This window comes from Calliphora vicina, chromosome 5, assembly GCF_958450345.1.
Source record: "Calliphora vicina chromosome 5, idCalVici1.1, whole genome shotgun sequence".
In the NCBI taxonomy this organism is placed as follows: Eukaryota; Metazoa; Arthropoda; class Insecta; order Diptera; family Calliphoridae; genus Calliphora; species Calliphora vicina.
This window is the reverse complement of record NC_088784.1, coordinates 1,058,521-1,083,884: the sequence shown is the minus strand read 5'-3', so window position 1 is coordinate 1,083,884 and position 25,364 is coordinate 1,058,521. Positions and strand designations below refer to the sequence as shown.

General features: G+C 32.3%; 3 protein-coding genes across 11 annotated transcripts in view; 2 read left to right on the top strand and 1 right to left on the bottom strand.

Annotated features, from left to right (window-relative positions):
- The first annotated feature begins 289 nt into the window (after positions 1 to 289).
- LOC135960362 (protein MTO1 homolog, mitochondrial) lies at positions 290 to 2,503 on the top strand. Its single transcript, XM_065511634.1, has one exon. The coding sequence runs from the start codon at positions 351 to 353 to the stop codon at positions 2,382 to 2,384; it is 2,034 nt and encodes a 677-aa protein (XP_065367706.1). The 5' UTR covers positions 290 to 350; the 3' UTR covers positions 2,385 to 2,503.
- A 1,652-nt stretch (positions 2,504 to 4,155) lies between these two features.
- LOC135962395 (5-oxoprolinase) lies at positions 4,156 to 12,926 on the top strand. The gene is made up of 7 exons (XM_065514306.1): positions 4,156 to 4,464; positions 4,530 to 4,818; positions 8,963 to 9,275; positions 9,332 to 10,822; positions 10,898 to 11,158; positions 11,219 to 12,419; positions 12,492 to 12,926. The coding sequence occupies exons 1-7, from the start codon at positions 4,270 to 4,272 to the stop codon at positions 12,639 to 12,641; spliced, it is 3,900 nt and encodes a 1,299-aa protein (XP_065370378.1). The 5' UTR covers positions 4,156 to 4,269; the 3' UTR covers positions 12,642 to 12,926.
- Positions 12,927 to 18,061: 5,135 nt separating this feature from the next.
- px (plexus) overlaps positions 18,062 to 25,364 on the bottom strand; it is a 52,281-nt gene continuing 44,978 nt past the window's right edge. For 8 of the 9 annotated variants that reach the window (XM_065514389.1, XM_065514390.1, XM_065514393.1 and 5 more), the window contains 2 exons: positions 21,901 to 22,674; positions 18,370 to 21,837 (listed from right to left, as the gene is read on the bottom strand). In XM_065514389.1, coding sequence (XP_065370461.1) covers positions 19,475 to 21,837; positions 21,901 to 22,674 — 3,137 coding nt within the window. In that variant the 3' untranslated portion in view covers positions 18,370 to 19,474. Of the gene's footprint in view, positions 18,219 to 18,369; positions 21,838 to 21,900; positions 22,675 to 25,364 lie in introns of those variants that run through there. The other variant, XM_065514397.1, reaches the window with a different exon arrangement.

Genomic DNA, 25,364 nt, shown 5'->3' with positions numbered 1-25,364 from the left:
TGTCGACTTTGATTAGTGCTGTCAAATTCTAATATTTTTGATTATTCCATACTTTTTACATGAATACTAAATATTATTAATGAGAAAAAAATTTTTTTTAAATTTTTTTCAATAAAAATAACTTTTTTCAATATCATAATCAATTGTTAGACTTTTTTCTATGAAGTCTTTTTCTATTTTTTTCATCAGAAAGTCGTTTGTACGATTTTTCGAAAGTCTGTTTATAGAACCCTACTTGTTATTCTAGTCAGCTGTTGTTAAATTGTTGTTGTCTCGTAGTACTGAACTGTTGTACGGGAGTTGAGTTATTTTGTAACATTAAACTAATCGTATAGCTTAAACATATTTTTATGTTATTTTTGCAGAAAACTTGTATTAAATGCATCGTTCAAAGGCGGTTGCTATCCTATGCACAACGTAGTAGAGATGCTAGTGTATTCGATGTTGTTGTTATTGGCGGTGGACATGCTGGAACTGAAGCATGTGCTGCAGCCGCACGTATGGGCGCCCGAACATTATTGGTTACACATAAAAAAGAAACTGTTGGAGAGATGTCTTGTAATCCATCCTTTGGAGGTATTGGGAAGGGACACTTAATGCGTGAAGTAGATGCTTTGGGAGGTTTATGCGGTAGGATGTGTGACAAATCTGGAGTGCAATACAAAGTGCTAAATAAACGCAGGGGACCAGCTGTTTGGGGTCCAAGAGCTCAAATTGATCGTAAATTATATAAAGAAGCTATTCAAAATGAAATTTTTCATATGAAAAATCTTGAAATATTATGTGCATCAGTTGATGATTTGTTAATAGAGGCTGATCAAGACAATGAGAACAACATAAAATGCAAAGGAATTGTTTTAGAAAGCGGCCAGATAATAAATAGTTCAACAGTAGTTTTAACTACGGGTACATTTTTAAGGGCTAACATTAATTTTGGACTGGAAGTAAGGCCAGCAGGTCGTATGGGTGATGCTCCTGCCGTAGCATTGGGAAGAAGTTTAGAAAACTTGGGATTTCGCATGGGAAGACTGAAAACTGGAACTCCACCAAGAATTGCAAAAGAATCAATCGATTACCACAAACTTGAGGCTCATTTTGGAGATAATCCACCGGTACCATTTTCATTTATGAATGAAAAAGTTTGGATAAATGCTGATGAACAATTGCCCTGTCATTTAACATACACCTCATTGCAAGTTAATAAAATTGTCAAAGAAAATATGCATTTGAATCGTCATGTTTCCGAAGAAGTCACTGGGCCTCGTTATTGTCCATCTATAGAATCAAAAGTATTACGTTTTGGTGAAAAGCAACATCAAATATGGTTGGAACCAGAAGGCTTCAATAGTGATTTAATTTATCCGCAGGGTCTATCATGTACCCTACCATATGAACAACAAGTTGAACTTGTTAATTCCATACATGGATTGGAGAATGCCAAAGTTGTGCAACCCGGATATGGTGTAGAATATGATTTTATAGATCCAAGAGAACTATATCCAAGTTTAGAAACAAAGAGAGTTAATAATCTTTACTTTGCTGGGCAATTGAATGGTACAACGGGGTATGAAGAGGCGGCTGCTCAAGGTATTATAGCCGGTGCGAATGCTGCAGCCAAGACGAAACAGTTTGATCACAATAATGAACCCCGACAATTAACTGTAAGTCGGACGGAGGGTTATATTGGCGTTCTCATAGATGATTTAACCAGCCTTGGCACGAATGAGCCATATCGCATGTTTACTAGTAGGGCAGAATTTCGATTATCATTACGTCCTGATAATGCCGACCTCCGATTAACCGAAATGGGTTACAATTTCGGTTTAGTATCAGATGAGCAATATAAACATTTCATTTCTGTTAAAAATCACTTACAGGAAACAAAAGAATTACTTACCGGTCTAAAAAGACATTCAAATTTTTGGCGTGAACGCTTAGGTCTTGTGAAAGCCAAATCGTCCGTGGAGAAAACTGCTTTCGATATGCTGGGAATACCATCGGACAATATCACATTAAAAGATTTACTCAAAATAATGCCACAAGAATTGGGTCACATTCAACATGTTAACACTACAGCAGAAAGAATTAAAATAGAAGCTTTATATGCACATTTTGTTGAGGAGCAGTTAAAAGATGCCCAACAAGTAAGGAACGAAGAGAGTCTCATAATACCAAAGGATATCGATTACTTTTCAAAATCCCTAAGTTTATCAAATGAGGAACGGCAAAAGCTGACAATGTTACTGCCTCAAACAATAGCAGCAGCTAGCCGAATTCAAGGTGTAACGCCTGCGACAATTGTAAGACTACTGAAACATGTTAAACGAGTGCAAAATATTGACTCTCCGATTCGAATGGCGAGTAATTGCAGTGAGAAACTTTAATATATTTGGCAGAACTGTTACTTGTTATACATAGTTAAATTTCTGTTTTTATAAATTACATAAAACTCAATGTAAATTCTTATAACCAATTAAAATAAAATAGTTTATTTACCTTACAATTGCCCATTTATTAATTTGGTTCTGATTCATAAACACGGACGTAAATCTTATTTTAACAAATTTGTAGGAAAAGTTTTTAAAAAAAATTTCCATCCGTGAATGTATTCCGATATAACGAAAATCGAATATAAGGAGCATTGCCAACCGTATATAACAAATAATGAACGTATTGTTACGTTTTTTACGTGGCTTATTTCCTTAAAAAAAAGAGTTTTTTTAAATTGCAAATAAAAGCGCCAAGTAGTATAACAATTATAACGAGTGTGAGTATTCACACTTAAATTACGGTTTTAGAACACACTTAAAACTAATCGGTTGCTGTTCCTGCTATAAGTATTTATACACACCAGCGGCATCTTCTAGCAATTTCCAATATTATCTAGAAACTTTTAAAGCAGCGAGTTCATACTTATAACCAGCGTGTTATCAACATTGTTTTTAAGATGAATTTAGCAACCAGCCGTTACAAACCGTTAACTTGATATCTATAATGCAAATTCGTAACAGTAGTTTACTTCCAATATCATGAATAGGTGAAGTCGCTTTTCCTTCCTCTTCTTTTAATAATAACCGATTCAAACGTTTTAACTAAAGTATTTTAAAGTATAAGTGACACAGGACCGGTAAACAATTTTTCGACAAATTTTTGGCTTTTGAAATTTTATTTTAGATAAAAGTAATTGGACTAATATGTATCTGCAATTGCGCTGAAATTTTATTAAAATAAATTAATCAATGTTGTTTGATATAACGAAAAGGTCTGACAAAGGCGAATTCATTTTTTATATATGGAGTTTGACATTCGAAACAACGAGAGTTGTTTCAAATGTCAAACTCCATACATACAAAATTAATGAATTCGCTCGTATTTTCCTGATTTCGTCACTGACACCACCAAGGCGAATTTATACAAGGTGGAGTCAGTCAAACAGCTGATAATTTTTTTTTCGCTTTTTGGTTTTAACAGTTGTCAAAGCTTGTTTTTATATTTAAATATCTACATATTCTAATCGTATTAACAAAATATTTATTTTTTACATAAATAAGTAAAGCCCTCACTATACAATTATCTACATTACATTAAGTTTTAATACATATTTGTTTATTTTTTCATTTTTGTTTTTTGACATTTGTTAAGACCAATTGTTGTATTTGTAGAACTGATAGCACCTTGTATAAATTCGCCTTGGACACCACCTTGTATATAAATTCGCCTTGGGTCTGACATTATATCATTCGCCATACCGATATTTTCCTGTATTAGCAAATTTAAACTTATATTTTTCTTTGTATTTTATATGGGAAGTGGATAAGAAAAATAAAATATAGATTTTCTTGGTAATTATTTGAACTTTTTATTTTATATATGTATTTATTGTTAATTAGGCTTTGCAGATTTATTATAATAAATGAACTTAAGCCTAATTAATAATTTACTTTCAAATTATATGTAGAATAAAATATTTTTTATATAAATAACTATCTTTTTCTGCTTTTTTATTAAAATGCTAAGCATTTGGCATTTTAGATGACGATATGTAGAGTTTTTCATTAATAAATAATCAAACAGCTGTTTATGGTGTCTTATCATTGTTCCAATTTAACCAGTGACTTCGTTGTTTGTAAATAAGTTGTTTATCTTTATATATAAAAGCAGATCAGTTAAAACAATCTAGTAGTAGTAAAATTTCCACACCGTCGACCTGTTTAACGATTAGTTCTTTACTTCGAGTGCAACCGTCCACATCAAACAGACACTAGTAAAATGCTTTCATTAAATAGCGATAATCAGAATAAAACTGGAGGAAAGTATTGTTTCGCAATAGATCGTGGTGGTACTTTTACCGATGTCATGTGTATGTGTCCCGATGGAAGAGTGCGTACTTTAAAGCTATTATCGGAAGATCCTGCGCGTTACAGTGATGCTCCGCGAGAAGGCATACGTAGGATTTTAAAAGAGGTAATTTACTATTCATTTTTTTTCTCAACAGATAACAATTAAATGTTATAATTAATAATGTACAGGAAACTGGAATAGATGTGAATTCTTCGGGTTTAGTTGATACTTCGCAGATTGGTTGGATTCGTATGGGCACTACTGTGGCGACCAATGCCTTATTAGAACGAAAGGGCGATCCCGTTGCGTTGGTTGTCAACAGCGGTTTCCGTGATTTATTATACATTGGAAATCAAGCTAGACCAAAGATCTTTGAATTGAACATTAAAAAACCTTCTAACTTGTATAAAACAGTGGTTGAAGTTGACTGTCGCATAATACCGGAACAGCCAAAGGAAAGGTGTCATTTGAAAGAGAGTAAGTTTAAATCTATTATTAAATTAACATTAACACATAGGGGTCATATCAAAAATATTAAAAGAAAATGTAAATTACACAGTGGTTTTAACTATCACCATGTTTAAGTTGTGTAAATATTTTTTATATGTACTCGTCTATATCGATGGCTTAATATAGAAAGGTCGTATCTCAACTTTTAGTTACTTTACAGGAGAAGGAAAAACACAATAATATCAGAAAGTGAAATTGAATAAAAAACAACTAAAAATTTGAAATATTAAAAAAAATATTTTTAGAAAAGTTGTTTGTGTTAATATAAACCAAAAAATATGCATTCAACTTTAAATGTGTTAGGGGTTTTTCTTTCAAACGATTTTTTAAATGAGTTAGGGCTTTTTTATAATTACTATAAATCTGTTATTCGTCAACATAGGAAACTGAATTTTTTAAGGGACGTCTTGAAATTGAGTTTTGTATACCAGAATATGTAAAAAACTCGATTTTGTAAAAAAAAAGAGATACGACCTTTCTATATTAAGCCATCGATATGTATATTGTTGTTTGTTAGTAAGAAGGTGGGTTGAATGATAGACGGTGGGTTGAATGATAGACAAAAAGAGGCTAAATGAGGCCTTCATTAATTTAATATCAAAGAAATAAAATTGAAAATTGAAGAATGATAATGATATATTATGAAATTTACTTAAAAACAAAAATTGTATTGCAAATATTGAAGGATGTACCTATGTATGTACATATACACATCTGCTCAAAATAATAGATACACCTAATTGGAAAAAATTTAAATGGCGGTAACATTGAAAATTTCCTCGCAAGCGTTAAGAATACATCATATTATTAAAATTTCTATCTGGCAATGTCATGTCAGTCAAAAATCTGGCAACTATTTGCTTTCATGTTGATTTTTAAAAACGAATTTATTTGAATTACAAAAAATTATTTGCTCATAAAAATAGATACACATCAGTAATTTGTAATTTGTTTATATACAATTTTTTTTTTGTGCAATTTTTTGTTCCTATTTACGTGAAACAGTAAGTACAATTTAAATTTTAGCAACAATTTTATAAAAAATAGGACTCTTTTGAAGAAAATGGGACGAAATCATCATTGTACCGAAGATGAGAAAAAAATTGTTCAAACGATGAGAAATCAAGGAAAATCATTACGGGAAATAGCAAAGAGCATAGGAAGATCTTTACATTTTGTCCAAAATGCTTTATCTAAAAAACAAAAAAGAGAAACTCGCGGTAGACCAAAGAAAACCAGTCCAGAAACAGATAGGCGGATCGTCCTTATGGTTAAAAAAGACCCTTTCATATCATCGAAAGCTATTTCTGCGGAGCTATGTAACGAAATCAGTCCACAAACAGTTCGTCGTCGTCTTTTACAAGCTAAATTGCCGGGAAGAATTGCCAGAAAAGTGCCACTAATGCGCCAAAAAAATATCAAGACAAGATTAGAATTTGCTAAAGAGCACTTACAATGGTCCGGGTGTGAAGGCGAAAAAAAATGGAGAAATATTTTATGGAGCGACGAAACAAAAATAAATTTGTTTGGAAACGACTGCCAAAGAAATGTACGCCGACCAAAAGGAAAAGAATTCCACGTTAAATTTACAAAAAAGACGGTAAAACATGGCGAGGAAACATAATGGTTTGGGGTTGCTTTTCATGGAATGGTGTTGGTCCGATATTCCGAATAGAAGATACCATGAATGCTAGTGGGTATAGAGACATATTGGAAAACGTAATGCTTCCATATGCATCGGAAAATATGCCATTAATATGGACATTCCAGCAGGACAACGACCCAAAACATAGTTCAAGATTAGTTAAAAACTGGTTCTTGGAGAATAACGTACCTGTTTTAAGCTGGCCCAGCCAATCCCCTGATTTAAACCCAATAGAAAACTTGTGGAGTGAATTAAAGATAAGGCTTTCGAAGGAAGTTTTCAAAAATAAAGACGATTTATGGGAGAAAACGCAAAAAATATGGTACGAGATTCCATTGGAGAAGTGTCAGAACTTGATATCCAGTATGCCCAGAAGAGTGGAGAAAGTTTTACAAAACAAAGGTGGATATACTGGATACTAGCTTTACTTTAATAATAAACTAATTTTTTTAAGATAAAATTTATTAGCTTTTGTTTAATAAGAATTTTTAAAAATGTATCTATTATTATGAGCACCAAATTTTTCGAAATTTAAGAAATTTAATTTACTTTATAATATTTATTATTAATTATGAAATATTTTGTTTTTGTTTTTTACTCTCCTTTTAACTATAAATAAAAATCGACTGAATTATTTTTATAATTTTACAATATACCATTATTTTTTTTCGTTTTTAAAAAATAAATTTTGGTGTATCTATTATTTTGAGCAGATGTGTATGTATACAAATTAATATTGAAAATAATGACAAAATTTTAATATCTTTGATGTACATACTTATGTATGTACATAATTAAAGATACATTTTATGAACTTTGTCTTCATTGTCTTTATCAACAACTTCTTAAACATCATAATCTTCTACAAATCCACATAGTCATGGAGATAATGATTTTTTAACCTTTGGTATATTCTGCATTTTTTCTTATAATTTGTACTTTTGTTGCTAATTAATGGATCTAAGATGAAATATATTGAATATTCCTTCATTTGACTATTCCCTAATTCATTTGCGATCACAGCGTTCTCTGTAATGTTTAAAATCTTTATTTCAAGCTTCCTCTGATTTTTAACAACAATCGCAGTAACGAAAATACTTCAAAAACAAGTGTTTCCTTAAATAATCTTAAATATTTTACGAGTTGACAAATATTGGCAAAATTTTTGTACACAAACTGAGATCCTATATTTTATAGTCAAATAAATAAAATTACCCAAACTCGATTTTTACTTTTTACCACTTCATACCAAATTAATAAAAATTAAGCAAAAAAAGGTAACAACAAATAATGATGACAAATTTTATATTATATTACCCGGTATAAAAATGTATTACATTATATTATAGAAAGTTCAACATTTGAATTAATCCTCGATTCAGATACTGTTCAACCCAATGTGAGTCGCTTTGGTTTGCATGAGATATTTTCCAGTTTATTTTGTAATCGTGTGATGTATACATACATACAAAGCTGAATTAATTAACTTCGTTACACAAATTATGTATGAATTGTCCCAAAATCGATCGATTTTATTTATTTATTTATTTATTTATTTATTTATTATCACAATTCAGTAATATAAAGCCATAATAATGGCCAAAATAACAATATTACATAGTAAAACAATAATACCTGAGAATATAATTAAATATAATTAAAATATATACATAATATAGTTTCATTGATTTATACCAATTTTTAATTCATTTAATTCCTTATTTTCTTATTTTGGCTCCCCAGCCATACAAAATTTAAATATTTTTTAAATTAAAAATTCTAGAATAGGCCCCATTCAGTAGCAAATTGTTTTAAAAGTTCATATACATATATATATGCATATGTATACATGTAGTATAATATAGTACATATTATTTCATATCATTTGCTTCCTATTTTTACCATGGATACTAGCATTGATAATGAATTATCAACACAAAAAGAAAAAAATAAGCAATTAGAAAATGGTAAAAATTAAATCCCAACGAATATGCTGATACTCTACTTATCTGTCAGAATTGATTTATAAAAAAGAATAGAGAATTTATAAAACATAATTTTCATTGAATATGATTAGAATAGTATTGAAAAATTTTTAAACGAAAGACATTATTGGAGTGAGAAAAAATGCGTAACGAATAGGGTAATACATTCCACAATCGAGCAATGCGAACTACAAAAGATCTCTCCCAGAATGATGATGAAATTCTGGGAATGCAAATCTGCGGATTTCTTGTAGATCGGGAAAACACAAAAGAAGTATACAATGCAAATGGTCTATTATATTTAACGACTTTATAAAATAGCAACATATTCCTAAACTTGACAAAATCATCAAAACTCAACCCTAGAAACAATTTCACAAATCGAGAAATCGATTTTGCCCAATTGCTATATTTAAAAGTCTTCCGGTCTCATCAAGATTCAAATATACTCTAATATATATGTAAATATGTATTTCCGTAGAAAATCAATGGAAAGTTTTGGAGGGAGCTGGTGGTTCAAGGTACTTAGAAATGACACCAGTAGATGAGATAGCTGTCCGTAATGCTTTAATGAAAGTAAAAGAACAAGGAATTTCTTCAGTGGCTGTTGTTTTGGCTCATAACTATTCGTGTCCCGAACATGAATTGAAGGTTGGACATATTGCTAAGGATTTGGGATTTCAGTATGTAACGCTGTCGCATGAGGCTATGCCAATGTACAGACTAGTGCCGAGGGGTTATACTGCATGTGCTGAGGCATATCTTACACCACATGTTGATCGTTATTTAAATAGGTAACATTAGCGCGTTGAAAGTTCTGATTATTTAATTGATCCTTGTTTAATTTCAGTTTTAAGTCCGGTTTCGATAAGCAGCTGTCTGGTGTAGAAGTTCTGTTCATGCAATCAGACGGAGGTTTGACGCAAATAAATAAATTCCGAGCATCAAGAGCTATACTTTCAGGGCCAGCAGGAGGTGTTGTTGGTTACGCTATGACTGGATCTAGGGAAACAGATATGCCTCTGATTGGATTCGATATGGGTGGAACTTCTACGGATGTCTCGCGATTTGCTGGCACGTATGAACATGTTGTGGAAAGTACAACCGCAGGAATTACAATACAGGCGCCACAGTTGGATATAAATACTGTGGCTGCTGGAGGAGGTTCTAGGTTATTTTTCAGATCTGGTTTGTTTGTGGTAGGTCCGGAAAGTGCTGGTGCACATCCTGGACCAGCGTGTTACAAAAAGGGAGGACCTTTGACTGTTACCGATGCCAATTTGATTTTGGGCCGTTTGTTGCCGCAATATTTTCCAAAAATATTTGGCCCCAATGAAAATGAACCATTAGACTATGAAGCAACCAAAAGTAAGTTCGAAGACCTCTTAAAGGAAATCAACACCAGTTTAAAGGAGCAAGGAGATGGAAAGGAAATGACCTTAGAAGAAGTGGCTTTAGGGTTTATACGGGTAGCTAATGAGGCTATGTGTCGACCCATACGAGCTTTAACCCAAGCTCGTGGTTTAGATACTTCTAAACATGTGCTAGCCTGCTTTGGTGGAGCTGGTGGCCAACACGCTTGTGCCATTGCTAGAGAACTAGGCATCACTAAGGTTCTCGTACATAAATACGCAGGTATTTTATCAGCATACGGAATGGCTTTGGCTGATGTTGTACAGGAAATTCAAGAACCTTGTGGCTTAGAATTTTCATTAGCAAACGAGGATAAACTCAAAGAAAGTGCTACTAAGTTGGCCCAGAGATGCCATGAAATTTTGGAATATCAGGGATTTAAAAATATTAATTTGGAACACTTCTTACATCTTCGTTATGAAGGCACTGACTGTGCATTAATGTGTTCACCCTCAAAAGAACATTCCTCTAACTGGTTAGAAGCTTTTAAAGAATCATTCTTAAATCGTTATCGCACCGAATTCGGATTTGTGTTGCAAAATCGTCGTATCATAGTAGATGATGTACGTGTGAGAGGTTTAGGAAAAAATTCAACTCCTCCCGAATTGGAAGTAGAGGTGGCAGCCAATGAAAAACCAACAGATATTGGCACTACGATGGTGTGCTTTGAACAAGGAATGCTTAACGCTCCCATCTTTATGACGAAAAATCTTCGGCATAAACATAAAATACAAGGGCCAGCAATTATAATTGACCAATTGTCCACAATTTTAGTGGAGCCAAATTGTGAAGCTGAAGTTACAAAATGTGGTGATTTAGTAATTCATGTCGAGTCTCTTAATAACTCCACAGTGGATGACTCGCTTAATGCAATTCAACTAAGTATCTTCAGCCATCGCTTTATGAGTATAGCAGAGCAGATGGGAAGGTAACAAATTAAAATTTCAACATTAAATAAAATACCGAATTAGATATTTAATAGTTTCTTCTATTCTATTTGAAGGGTTTTACAGCGAACTTCCATTTCAACCAACATAAAAGAAAGACTGGACTTCTCTTGTGCTTTATTTGGACCTGATGGAGGACTCGTTAGCAATGCTCCACATATACCAGTCCATTTAGGTGCCATGCAGGAAACAGTACAATACCAATTGAAAGTAAGAGGTAAAACGTTGAAAAATGGAGATGTTATTTTGTCCAATCATCCTCAAGCCGGTGGTTCGCATTTGCCAGATTTGACAGTTATTACTCCTGTATTTTACAAGTGGGTTTTTTTATTACATTATCACAAATTATAATTTTTATACTGACAAAAATATTGTAGGGATCATGAAGGTCCAGTGTTCTTTGTAGCCTCTAGAGGACATCATGCGGACATTGGTGGTATTACGCCTGGTTCTATGCCGCCTCATTCTACATCTTTAGCACAAGAAGGTGCCGCATTTAAATCATTCCTAATAGTTGAAAACGGCACTTTCCAAGAAGAAGACGTAGTCAAAAGATTTACAACGCCAACATCGGCTAAAGGTGCAACTGGTACCCGAAACTTATCCGACAATATTTCCGATTTAAAAGCTCAGATTGCAGCTAACCAAAAGGGCATACAACTGGTCTCTGAATTAATAGATTCCTATGGCCTAAAGGTGGTGCAAGCATACATGAGTTACATACAAGAAAACGCTGAAGTAGCTGTCCGCGATATGCTCAGACAAATTGCTAAAGACACTTTGTCACGAACCGGATCATCCATTTTAGAAGCTGAAGAGTTCATGGACAATGGATCACCAATTCGATTGAAGGTGAATATCGATGCAGACAAAGGTTCGGCTGTTTGTGACTTTACTGGTTCTGGTACAGAGGTTTGGGGTAATTGCAACGCACCGAGGGCAATAACCTTATCTGCTCTTATATATTGCTTGCGCTGTATGGTGGGCCATGATGTTCCATTGAATCAGGGATGCTTGGCCCCTATTAACGTCATTATTCCCAAAAATTCAATATTAGATCCATCAGAAGGTGCAGCTGTTGTCGGAGGCAATGTGTTGACTTCCCAGCGTATAGTTGATACAGTACTGAAGGCATTCCGTGCATGTGCTGCTTCTCAAGGTTGCATGAATAATGTAACTATTGGCGACGAAGAATGGGGTTATTACGAAACTGTGGCTGGAGGATCAGGTGCTGGACCGTCTTGGACCGGAGCAGGCGGTGTTCACTCCCATATGACCAATACACGCATAACCGACCCCGAGATACTAGAACTGCGCTATCCAATGATTTTGCAACGATTTTGTCTGCGAACCGATCAATCCGGAGGCACAGGTAGATATCAAGGTGGCGAAGGAGTCGAAAGACATATTTTATTCCGCAAACCCGTCACGCTTTCTGTCCTTACTGAACGTCGAACCTTACAACCCTACGGTATGAATGGCGGGGAACCAGGAAAGAGAGGCCTCAATTTGCTGCATAAAAGCGATGGACGTATTATATCATTGGGTGCCAAAACATGCATCGATGTAGACGCAGGGGTACGTTATTTCAGAAACATACCTCATACTTACATCAAATACTAATCCTTTTATTTATAATCTTTACTCAAGGACTTGTTTGCAATGAAAACACCCGGAGGAGGTGGATACGGAGAAATCGATGGTACTGGCGATACAATCCAAAAATCAACTGCTACTAATATAAAATTTTTAGAACGAGGTTCTGTCTTTGATTATAAACAATCACAGGAATCTGCATAACTTTTTATTTCTAATATCACTTATGACCGAGGAAAGACCGTCAAAACATACAACAAGTTGTCCTTACTATTGTAATCTCTAGGACTGTTCAATACCTAAAGGCTATTATGAATTATTGAAAATTTGTTAAAAGTAATTTATTGAAAAAGCGTTCACGTACTCGAAAAATTTATCATGATGTAAATAATAGAATGATAATACCTATTTAAACAATACATATATTGCCGATTGTTTTAACCACAACTTTGAAATTAAATAAAAATACATAAAATACCAATATAAAAACTATAAGTATGACCTGGTGAGCAAATGAAGTAAAAAAATCCGAAAAATTTTTATCATAAACATGGCTTGGAAACTATTCCAGAGAAATGTTCGAATCCAAAGTAAATGGATTTATACTGGATATTAAGTTTTATAAAAATGTTTTCATTATATTGATTACCAATTAATTGATATATGTACAATAGTTAGGTTACATCTCTCAAAAAAATTCATTTTAATTCATCGTTGTTTTTGAGTTTTGACGGCATTCCCGTAAATGAGCAATCTATTTTATTATCCAACTGGTGTTAGGTTTTGTATGTTGTTAATGATGAACAAGAAAAAATAAAATATTTGTTTTAATATATTCTTTGTGATTTTTTTGCAGACAATGTCAGATAATATACTAGGTCTCCTACTAAAATGAAAAATAAATATTAGTATTCCTGCATTAGCCGTTGCATTTAAGATTTCTGAGTTCTGAGATCATTAGCAAGCAAGGCGAATTTATACAAGGTGGAATCAGTCAAACAGCTGATAATTTTTTTTTCGCTTTTTGGTTCTAACAACTGTCAAAGCTTGTTTTTATATTTAAATATCTACATATTCTAAGCTTATTAACAAAATATTTATTGTTTACATAAATAAGTAAAGCCCACACTATTCAATTATCTACACTATATTAAGTTTAAATACTTATTTGTTAAATTTTTCATTTTGGTTTTTTGACATTTGTTAAGACCAATCGTTGTTTTTGTAGAACTGACATCACCTTGTATGAATTCGCCTTGATTAGTATGCATATGTATATGATATTATAGGACGGTGTAATATTTATCATAATATCGATGAAATTTGGTCAAGATATTACAGATGACAACCCCTTTCATAATTTTAAGAACATTGACTTTAACGATGTACATACTTTGTGTTTTTCATACAAATATGATCCACTATAATGTAGTATTTGCTTTTTCTATAAACTAATTTAATACAACGTTTTATTAGTTATTGTTAAAATCATTATTTATTTATTTATTTCATTTTAAAATATACATGTTTATATGTTATAAGTAGTTGAGGCAAATGAAAAATTGAAAACATAGAATATTAGTTACTACAAATAATTAAACAGAAAAGAAAATTACATATTGATTAAGATCAGAAGTCTGTAGATATATGAACATATTTATATATATGTACAATATTTATGTGAATATACTGAGAAAATTAAAGCAATTTCTAATTTTATATAAAATAATCATGATAACAAATACATTTATGTATTGTATATCATATTTTATCTTGGAGTTTTACATTCATTTCATTTCTGTTTTACTTTACACATTTTTTTGTTTGTTTGTTTGTTTTAAGAATATCACAGATGGCTCAAGATTTTCAAAAAAGTGTAAAATATGCGAACAAAATTTTAATTAAAAATTATTATAGTTGTTTTTATAATTCTCAAATTTCGAAATTTAGTTTGTTCTCAATTACGTGTAGCTTATCAATATAATATTAAATTTATAATTTTATTTCTTCTTTTAATCACATTTAATTTATTTAACCTAAAATATTTTTTGTGAATTACGGGAATTTTAATAGTTTTCTTCAATCTATAATTTTATCAAATTAAAAAAATCTTTCAAATACAATTAAGCAAATATGTATACATTTGTTAAATTTTATTATTCAAATTATTATACATTTCACCTTTTCTCGAAAATCATATAAAATATAATCCATAATGAATATGAATATGAATTCATTGTCACCAATGAAAAACGTCGTCTATTAATCCAACATCCATTGGTTTTAATTACTCAATCGAATTATGAGCCATTTAATTTACTACATGTAATTTTCTAACAAGATATACCAAAATATACATTGTTCACTAGAAAACAATTTTGTTTTTTTTTTTTTTTTGATAATTTGCAGTTTTTCCTTGTAATACAGTTGTTTATCATCATTGTTGGCTAATTAAATAGTAAAATATTGCTTTATAATTGAAGTTGACAATGGAACACACGCTACTTAGCTTGAAAACTGAATTTTTATTAAGCTTAACCAAATAAGTGTAGCCATTATTTTTGGAAAATACAATTATTTTTGTTGTAAGTACAATTAGTTGTGTTTTCCAATTAAACATTAGCTTTGACGGAACTGACAATATTCTATTTAGTTTTGCCTAATTTATCTTTATAATCAATAAATATTCGATTGAATCGACAAAGTTTTTCATTGGACAATGATATACTGAGATAATAAAATGAAAGTACAAACTAATTTTAATAAACAAAATTAACAAACAATATACCATCATTTTGTATTTATTTCCGTTTTTATAAAACGAATTGCCCATTCGAAACGACGAAATAACTAACCTCATTTCGTTCACCAAAATTGTATATAAAAAGTGCACATAAACCGAATTCTGCTGCAGGAAAAATATTTTCAAAGATAAATTTAAAATATCATAGCAAAATTATTGCACTTACATTTATAGAAGTTCTTTCTCCTGGCAAATTAAAAAAAATATATGTTTTTTTCCTTTTATATTTAACAAAACATTTATCATTTAAAACAAAAAAGGCCTATATTAAAAGCGGTAAAAACAAAAACATCATTGTCATTGTTGGCTGCAGCATTTTAAGACATTTTCTTCAAAGCCTTTACTTTTTCTTCTACTGTTGTGTCTAAAAATTAAAATTTTAACGTTTCTCACACATTTTAGGGCATTCACCCTTATCGTGGTTGGCGTAAACGTCTTACGCCTACGACTGTCTCGTACTAGATTAAAGATAAAATGCAAACTGTTTCTTTAATCTAGTACGAAACTGTCGTAGGCGTATGACGTTTACGCCAACCACGATAAGGGTGATTATTTTTTTAATATTTCCTTATTAGAAAATTTATTGAAATTTAGAAAACCATTAATAATGTATTTTATTGAATGAGTGCTGAATGAGTTACTAACACTTTGAATTACTTACAACAAAAATATCGAAATATTCATCTAGACCCACAAAAGTATTTATATTCTGGGCCCTTATAAAATTCTAAGACGATCTAGCTATGTCCGTGCATCTGTCTGTTGAACGCACGATAGGGCCTACAAGGAAGAATAAAGGGAATGAAATTTTACTCCAATATTCGGAGACTGAATACCTTTATTAAAGATATTATTCACATCACCCTTATGAATTTGCGAACGATTTGAATTACTCTATAATTGATAATATTTCAGTAATGTTAATCATAAATAGCCTGTCTTTTTTAGTTTAGCAATTGTAAAACAACATAATTTTTGTAATTAGTATGAAATTTGAAGTTTGTAATATGTAAGTTTGGCCATGAAGGCCAAACTTGTATAAATTTTTTGTAATCAATGACCGATTTATACAATAGAATCAATAATTTATGTAAATTTACATAAATTCCGTTTTTTTACATAACATCTTGTACATAGTCGAACATGTCGAAAAGCTGAGTTGATCAAAATTTGTATGGAAAACATTTTTTAAACAGAGTTTTTTCAAGAGATTGTAAATAATTTTTTTTTATTATGAAATTTAATGAATGGCACCAGACTGAAGCCATGTTTTTTTTTTTTTTTAAAAAATTCCATTTTATATTTGTTATCTGTAAGTAAATAAAATAAAGTATCGGTTTAAAATTGAGTTTAATCGAAATCTACCAATTACCGTCATATAACCGAACACCATAATGTACATATCGGTCCCTAAAATGCAAAACAAACATTTCAATCGTTTTACAGAAAAATCATTGTTTAAATAAAAAATATATACATACGTAAGTAAGCACAAATTTTATTGTTTTTTTTTAGTGCACTGATACATTTTCTGAAAAATTTGCACTTAATATATTTTTTTATTTTAGCAAGTTTTACTTTGGTTTGCTACGACTGCAAAATTATCGAAATGTAGTTATAACTGTAAATATAGTTAGAGTATTTTGTATTTTAGTGAACGATATGTGCATGCATGAATGTACCCAAGTACTTTAAACAAGTTAATTATAAATCGTTAGTTTGAAATGCTATTTTTTATTACATATAATTTTAGGTAAGTGTTTTAGTCCAATTTTTTTTTTTCGAAAAAAGGCAAAGTGAATGATTTGCATATATTTTATTTAAATTATTACATACATGTAATAAATATTATACAATACTTTTATAACATACATATAGTATGTAGGTATGTATGTATGTCTATATGTATGTATGTATACTGATTTATTTTTGTAAATTTTAAGTAAAAATTCTTAACTGTAATGTATGTATAACTGTTTTTGCTATTGATCTGAAATTATTTTCAATAAATTGTAGGATACGAGTAAAACATTCATATTATATGTATGTATGCATTTATAGGTATTTAGATTATTTAGAATTAAAATAATAAATATGAAATTACTTTTACAACAACTTATTATTCATGTACATAGCAAACTCCTGCAACTACTAACTAAAAAACAAATTCGGACTAGGGTTATGTTCGTAATTCGATTCGAAAGGAAATACTTTCACATTACAATGGACATTTTTCATTTTCGAATCGATCAACACAGTAACTTGCATGTTCTGTAAAACAAGTTGAAAATATAAACACAAAACTATTGCTCTCTAAATTGAATCATGAATTTAATAAATAAACAAAATCGTTTTTCTATTTTTGACAGTTTAATTTTATATTAAAAGATTTGCTTTGGATGGGTATAATTTTATTCGTCAGTACCAAAAACTAAGTGATGTAAAATTTGATAACTAAAAAAATTTAAACTGATTTTTGGACTTGTGCAACTTATAATAGTTCGAGATCTTTCAAGATACCTTCAATAATGTTACATGATTTGAGTCCTTCTTCAGTTTTAGAATAAATTATATAAATAATAGAAAATATTTCAAATTGCATGTATCATTAATAATTTAAAAGTGTTCAGTGGAAAGTAACATGAATAATCTAAATATTTGAGCAACTTATCGGGACTCAGTTTACAGAACAAGGCCGAAAATCGTCTAATAACAAATAGAAAATGAGAGTGGTTGGTTGGTGTATTTGCTATTTTACTACATTTAGTAATAAAAAAGTAAATAGTGAAAATACGTATGCTATGTACGTGTGCAGTTCTACATATCTGTACAATTTTATTATTATAATATTTTTTTTTTTTTTTATTATTTTGACTAATTATTTATATTTTTGAAGAGATGATGTCATAAGGTGGATGTTTCTTCTGTGTTGCTGGGAAAGTTGTTCACCGTTATCATCGCATGTTTAGCTTCTGTATCTGTAAGAAAAAGTTGAGTAAATAAATAAATAAATCAATCAATCATGTTGGCTAATACACGTCGAAATTTATTGTATACTTTCGATATGAAACAAAGAGAACTAAAATGAAAATATCAAATCAAATTAAAATATGAAAACAATACAACGAATTTTAAATTATAATAATTCAAAACATTTATTTACGATTAAATTTGCAATTGGATATTTCTCTATACATACTCCATTCGATATATACGTATACATATATATGTATATATGTGTTTGTTTGTTGTTTATATATGTATATATGTAATCATTTTATTGTGTTAACATAATGCACTATGAATATAACTCATTTAAAGCAAAAAACTTAACAAATAATAAAAAATAAAATACATTTTGATTTTTTCTTAGTTTAGATGAAAATCGATGCAAAGATCGATAAAAAGAAAAGTTTATCATCTTCGTCTTCTTTTAGAACCACATAAAGTAATAGTAGTAGCAGTAGTAGTAGCTACAACTTCTTTATTTATTTTGTGTTTTTCATATTGTAATAAAAAATAAAAATAAGAAATAGGGAAACTTAAACTTAAAAGTATGTAATTTGATTATTCTCCAAATATGTATGTATGTATTTACGTATGTATATTTTCATTAAACTATTACAAATGAAGTAAGTAAGTAAGTAGGTGTGAAAATGTAAAAATAATAACAAACTAAAAATATTTATATGTATATGCGTGTATTAAGAAAATTATATTAGAATTGTACATCATTGTTTAGAATTTAGTTGAGCAAACAAATTAAAATAATAATAATAAAATAGTAGTAATAACTGACAAATAATAATATAAAATAAAATAAAAACACTAAATCTTGTTAACAGTTTTAAGGACACAATAAGTTTTTCTCAATTTTTCCACCAACAAAAGAAAAGAGTGTGTCGAATATTTGTATAATGACTCGTCTGAAATAAATAAATAAATCTGTTCAAATCAACATAATCTCCACCATTTGTGATAATTTTATTGCTTTGATAGATAGATAGATAAATCATGTCACGAATAATAATTACGACAGAATAAAGTCAAGATGAAGGTGTTAATTCCTCTCAAAGTTATGACACTCAAGTGTGTCATTTTCATAAATGAAACGCATCGATGGTTTCTTTTCATTAGTTTGTGTGTAAATTATGTTGGTGGTTGGTGGTCGGGTTAATAAGAGATAATATGTATGTAATAGAAACAATATAAATCTCGTTTGATTTGCATACAATCACCTACTACTCACCTCAGCCTGAACTGAGGTGGTGGGTGTAGCACTGGAGACAGCAGCCTCATCGATGCAATTCGTTTGTGGCGAAGAGCCGGCAACATTGGTGCTGCTACTAACCACCGGTGGTGAGGTTGTACCACTTGTGGTCGAAGTGACACCGGATGTGGATACAACGTCCGGCGATTGATTGGCTGCACCTGCCTGTGAGGAACGAGGGTTTGCCGATGTGCTAATGGCCCCAGTCGATGGTGGGGGCTGTGGGTGTAGTGTTGGTGGTTGTTCGGTTGTAGACTGTAGCTGTTGGAAGTCCGTCTGGGTCTTGAACGTTTTGTTAGAGGTAGAAGTAGAATTAGAAGAAGTTGTAGTAGTAGTAGCAGTACTGGGAGGTGAAGTTGCTAGAGGTATTGGTGGTAGTTTGGAATTCTTGCCGCTTTCCACAATATGAGGGGAAGTTGGTTTAGGCGATGAATGACTTTGGGAGATTTCAGAATTTTTTGTGTGTGTTGCTTTAATGCCGTGAGACGGCACTACTTTTGAAAAGTCTTTACCACATGATGGTTTTACTTCATTAACCAGCTGCTGGTGTTGATCAGTGATAATAGTAGTTGTAGTGGAGGAGGTGTAAGAACCAGAAATTTTACCTTGACCGGGGCTGCTGTGCCGGCGGTTTTGTACATCGGTTGTACTAGGACTAGGTTGCTGATCAGCGTCTGACAATTCTTTGTTGCCAGTACATGGAGCGTTAGTTGTGGCTGTTGTCGTTGATGGAGAAGACGGTGGTTTCTTTTCATTTAAATGCATCTCTGCCTTTGAAACGTCCTCCTGTTCTTTTGCAGCATCGTTGCTGTTTTCCACCCCGTTAACTTCGCTGGAAGGAATTTGCAAATTTGTTACGCGCACGGACTCCGTATTGCTGACTGTTGAAGGTGCATGATTGCTCGAGTTTGAGTTAGATCCAGTTAGGTCCAATGTCGTTGGTTCGTGTGTAGAATTGGAGATACCTGTTGTATTCGGTTTGTCCATTGATGTAGCCTGTGGCACGACATTCGCTATGTGATGCCGCATGGCGTGCGGGCTATGCGAAGTTCTGTTATTAATGCTTCCGTTCTGGGTATTGCCTGATGACAATGCTGTGGATGTTGTTAATTTTCCCGGCATGACGGCAGTGGAAAAAGACATTGGATTGACGGACCCTGGCATTGGAATCTGTAGTGAACCGCTATTTTGATTTGATGCTGCCGACATAGTTCCTGTCGCTGCCGCATGCATTGCTGCCAAATGACTGGGATGATGGGTGTAGTATAATGAACTACTCATTGGAGACATATGCGTGGATAATGAAGTTGTTGGTTGGGCTATACTTCCGCTAGCCTGAATGGTAGGCGCCGAAGAAGTTATCATATTTGACTCAGACTGCCTTGCTGACATTGAACTGCTGGAACTAACTACGTTAATGTTTCCATGCGGGGAAGATCCAGCTGAAGTTGTGAGCATTGCAGTAGAGTGAGGTGGTAGTTGATGCGTGGACGTTATTGTCGGGTGATGCGGCGACATGTGGGGATGGGACAAGTTCATGCTGTGATGGGCTAAACCTAAAGCTGCTGCAGAAAAACCAGGATGGGTTAAACCTAATGCAGCTTGCTGCAGATGATGCGGCATATTTGAGGGCACATGGGACAGTGGTGAAACTCCGGACAACCCCGGTAAGCCTAAGTTCAATCCCATTGCCCCATGAGGACTTTGTCTTTGGTTAGTTACATGGTAGGGAGACATGGTCGAGATGCAGGCCTGAAGTCCGGCTGGTGGGGCACGTAGACCTAAATTTAAATGTGGTATCATAGATCCTAGTATATTTCGGCTCAATGGATTATACAAAGGATTAGAATAATGATGGGAAGCTGATAATAGTTGTTGGCGTTCTCTTTCTCGAGCTTCCCTCTCTTTCTCGCGCATTTCTCTTTCCCTTGCCTCTTTTTCTTTCTGCTCTTTTTCTCTCTGCTCTTTTTCTCGCTGCTCACGTTCTCTCTGCTCCTTTTCGCGCTGTTCTCTTTCTCGCTGCTCTCGCATTTCACGAATTTCTCTCTCTTTTTCTCGTTGAATTTCTCGTTCACGTTCCTCTTCTCGAGCTATCCTAGCCCTGTGCTCCTCCTCCAGTTTAATTCGGTCATGTAAACTAGGACCAAGTCCCAATGCTGCACTAGGAATCATAGAATATAAATGAGAAGCATACGGCGATGCCATTGGAGGGTACAGAGCAGCATGAGGATGAGAAGGATGTGCACCTGCTGCTCTTAGTAACTGAAAACGCTGGTCCAAATACATTTGATCAGTGTAAGGTAGACCAGCTGGATTTATGAAGGCGCCTACAAAATAAAAACTATTAAAATACCATACAAACACCTACACATAAAGCTAAATACATTTACCTGGTGGCATGCCTGCTATTCCTGCGAATGGGGAATATGCGTCCAAAGGAAAAGCACCCGCTGGATGTATTAGTCTTTCGTCTGACCGGTATGGTTGAAAGCCACTTCTGGCCAATAACTCTGGTTGTATGCCAGAACTGGATTGAGAATTAAGACGGGCTATCTTTTCAACTGGTTGGGGTGAAGGGGCTGATCGCTTCTTTGCCGCCGACGAACGGTCTTCATTATTAACTGTCTGTGTCAACGATGAACTCCCAATTCGTTCATTTGAAACTGAAGTTCTACTATTAACGTTTGGATTTGATGTAATCGAAACATTTGTACTAGTACCGCCCACACTGGGGGCCGCTACAGTTGGAGCCACGTTTCGTTCGTTTCTCTCTCGTGAAGAAACCTCTTCTTCCTCTTTGATGTCTGCTTGCTTTGCTAAATTCCGCAAAGCAGATGCAAATGGTCCTCGAGCTTGCGTTGCGGCGCTATTTAAAGCTCCTGGTACACCAGCCAATTGTTGCTGAACTTGCACAGCAGCAGCTGCAGCTGCAACAGCATGTTGATGTGCCTGATGTTGTTGTTGGGCCAAAGAAGGCGAATGAGCGCCAAGGTGATTGCTAGCTAAATTATGATTTAAATTTGCTGTTGTTGATTGTGATTGTGCAACATTTGTCGTATTACCCGCGGTGGCCGACGGGGTCGACGGAGATTGTAAGTGGTGCGGCGTGGGCACTACAGGAGCTGGACTAGTAGCTGGTCGTTTTTGAGTAGCTTTTGGTGGCACTACAATTATAACAACAAAAAAATGTAGTTTTTAATTTAACAAAATACTTATGTATATTCTTGTTTTATTTATATTAAAATAATATGTATATGCAGTAAATATGTGAGTTTTTTTTACATAAAAATTATTTATAATATTTGTATATATGTTGCAATAAACACGACATCTAATGTCCTTTTGAATTTTATAAAAATATATTATAAAACAGTTAGAAAGAACTTTCAATTTATATATTTTGAATCCGAAATATGTATGCTTAAATAACTTAAATCAACAAAATCCACTGCATCAGATTTCCATACCGATCAAGCTTCTTTAGAAAAAGGAAAACGAACGATATCGGAATGAAATCACTGTTACTTTTCTAACTTGAATTCATATTTATTTTTATTTTTGGGGTTTCACAATATTTTAATAATTTTCATTATCAAAAATATAGTTTCGTTTTGATAAAAATCCAACTGGAAAACAGAGTGACAGAATCGATCGGAATAGTCACTACGGAATTCAAATCGTTCCGAATGAAAGGAGTGACAGGCCAGACACTTACTATAATAACTTGGGTTTTTATCCCGGGAATTCCCGGTACAAATTTCCCGGGAATTTTGCCAATTTTTCACTACCCGATTCCCGGGATTTTTAGTCGGGAACCCCGGGAATTAAAAACTGACGAAAATACATAGAAAACAAGTTAGAACTCTATTTTTTTTTCACCAAAAAACAGTGAAAAGTTTTTTGCTTATATCTCGGCAATAATATACCGTTTATTATTATTTATTTGGGGTTTTTCCTATGAAAATTTAAAAAGTGAATTTATTATTTATAGAATTTATTTCTTATTGAATCATTCTAATTTCTTTAAATTTCTTTTTCAAATCCATTACAAAATAGCTTCAAAACTTTATTTCAGTTTAAACAAAGGCTTTGGAATGAATCTAAAATATTAATTATTAGAAATTGATATATGGAATGAAAGGCTGACATTCTTTAATTACGGATTAAGATTTTAGTGCATTAAGCTCAAATTTTATTAATTAACTCGAAGCTCTAATATTTAATAATTGTATCACTAAGTTTTTATATGAAATTTGGCTATAATATACCTAATGTACAGTATCATTATATATTTCGGTAATAGCCGGGTACCCGGGTATGTAGAAAAAAAGGTCCCGATTCCCGGGAATCAAAAAAAGGTCGGGAAATTAAAAACCGTAATCATAACTTAAATCGCATTAAATTTAAGAAATATTTAAAGCAATTTTTTTCTAATTTAACAACAAATCAATGATATCTCAAAAGTAGTTTACGCAATTTATTTTACAATGGATTTGTAAATGAAACAAGGGGAAAAAGAAGTACATAACTACTGACGAATGTTATTTATACTTTAGGATGAAACCTTAAAATGTTAAAAAAAACACACGATTTAAACATCGTTGTTAATGCGGGAGGTTTTTAGTACAAATTTATCAAAAAAATCTATTTTCAGCAGAAATATGTACTAAGGGCAAACAATTTTTAAACGTTTGTATGGAAAACACTCAAATATTTTTTGAAAACTGATTGAATTTCATACAAATTTTTAAAATAAATTTTCTGTCCGTATTATTTTCAACATGTGGTGATCATCTCTAAAATGTTTGCACATAAATACAGTGGTGGTCAAAACATATGCAACCAGCAACAGAATTTTACAAAAGTGGTTTAAACTACTTTAAGATGTAAACAAAAATATTCATTTGCTTATAATATTTTTTAATTAATGCTTTAAAAATAAGAATATGAAATTTAATTCAGAACTTTTTGCATTGAAAAGAAAAAAAAAATTAAAAAACTACCTATGGGTTGATATTTCAATGGCCAAAACATATGCAACTAATTGCTTTTAAAACATTTCTGTCTATAAAACTTAATATTTCGTGGCAAATCCTATATTTTCAATGACGGCCTTACATCGGCAAGGCTGTGAAGCTATCAAATTGGCAATAAAATTTGCAGGAATAGCGTTCCAAGCATCTACCAATCCTTGAAACATAATATCTGAATTAGTTCAATTTTCGGTGTCGATTCTTTGATTAACGATTGCCCAAATGTTCTCAATGGGATTTAGATCTGGTAATTGTGGTGGCCATTCCATTACCGAAACTCTTTCTTGTGCTAACAACGATTTAACAACATGTGAAGAGTGCTTTGGGTCGTTACAGTGCTGAATAACTCATCCAAGAGGCTTATTATCCTCAGAATTTGGAAGCATTACTCTTTCCAAGATGTCTCTATAGATAAATCCATCCATTATTTCATTAATTTAGAGCGATGGGCTAACTCCAGCAGCAGAAAAACAACCCCCATACCATTACGTTGCATCCTGCATGTTTCAATTTTGAATGGAAATTTTGTTTTATAAACCTTTGATAAATTTAAAAATTGTTTATGCATATAGGAGTTAGAAAATAAAAAAAAACACCTTCAAAATATATATTTTTTAAGTGACTTTAAATTACTATAGTCTTCTTCTTTGTTTTCTATAACAACTCTCACTTAAAACAGAGCGAAATCAATACTGCTTAATTGTTTCTCTTATTTATTTACAACAACAAATTGGACAAACACGCATTGCTTTGTTTACTTTTTAGCTTAAGGTTCACATGTACACGTCTTTGCATATGTGTTAGTAACATCTTTAAACGCT

What these genes read in the sequence shown, in the direction of transcription:
- LOC135962395 (XM_065514306.1), top strand. Translation starts at nt 4,270, where the DNA reads ATGCTTTCATTAAATAGCGATAATCAGAATAAAACTGGAGGAAAGTAT. An exon ending in AAGGTGTCATTTGAAAGAGA is followed by an intron (nt 4,819 to 8,962) that starts GTAAGTTTAAAT and finishes GTATTTCCGTAG; the next exon opens with AAAATCAATGGAAAGTTTTG. An exon ending in GTTGATCGTTATTTAAATAG is followed by an intron (nt 9,276 to 9,331) that starts GTAACATTAGCG and finishes GTTTAATTTCAG; the next exon opens with TTTTAAGTCCGGTTTCGATA.
- LOC135960362 (XM_065511634.1), top strand. Translation starts at nt 351, where the DNA reads ATGTTATTTTTGCAGAAAACTTGTATTAAATGCATCGTTCAAAGGCGG.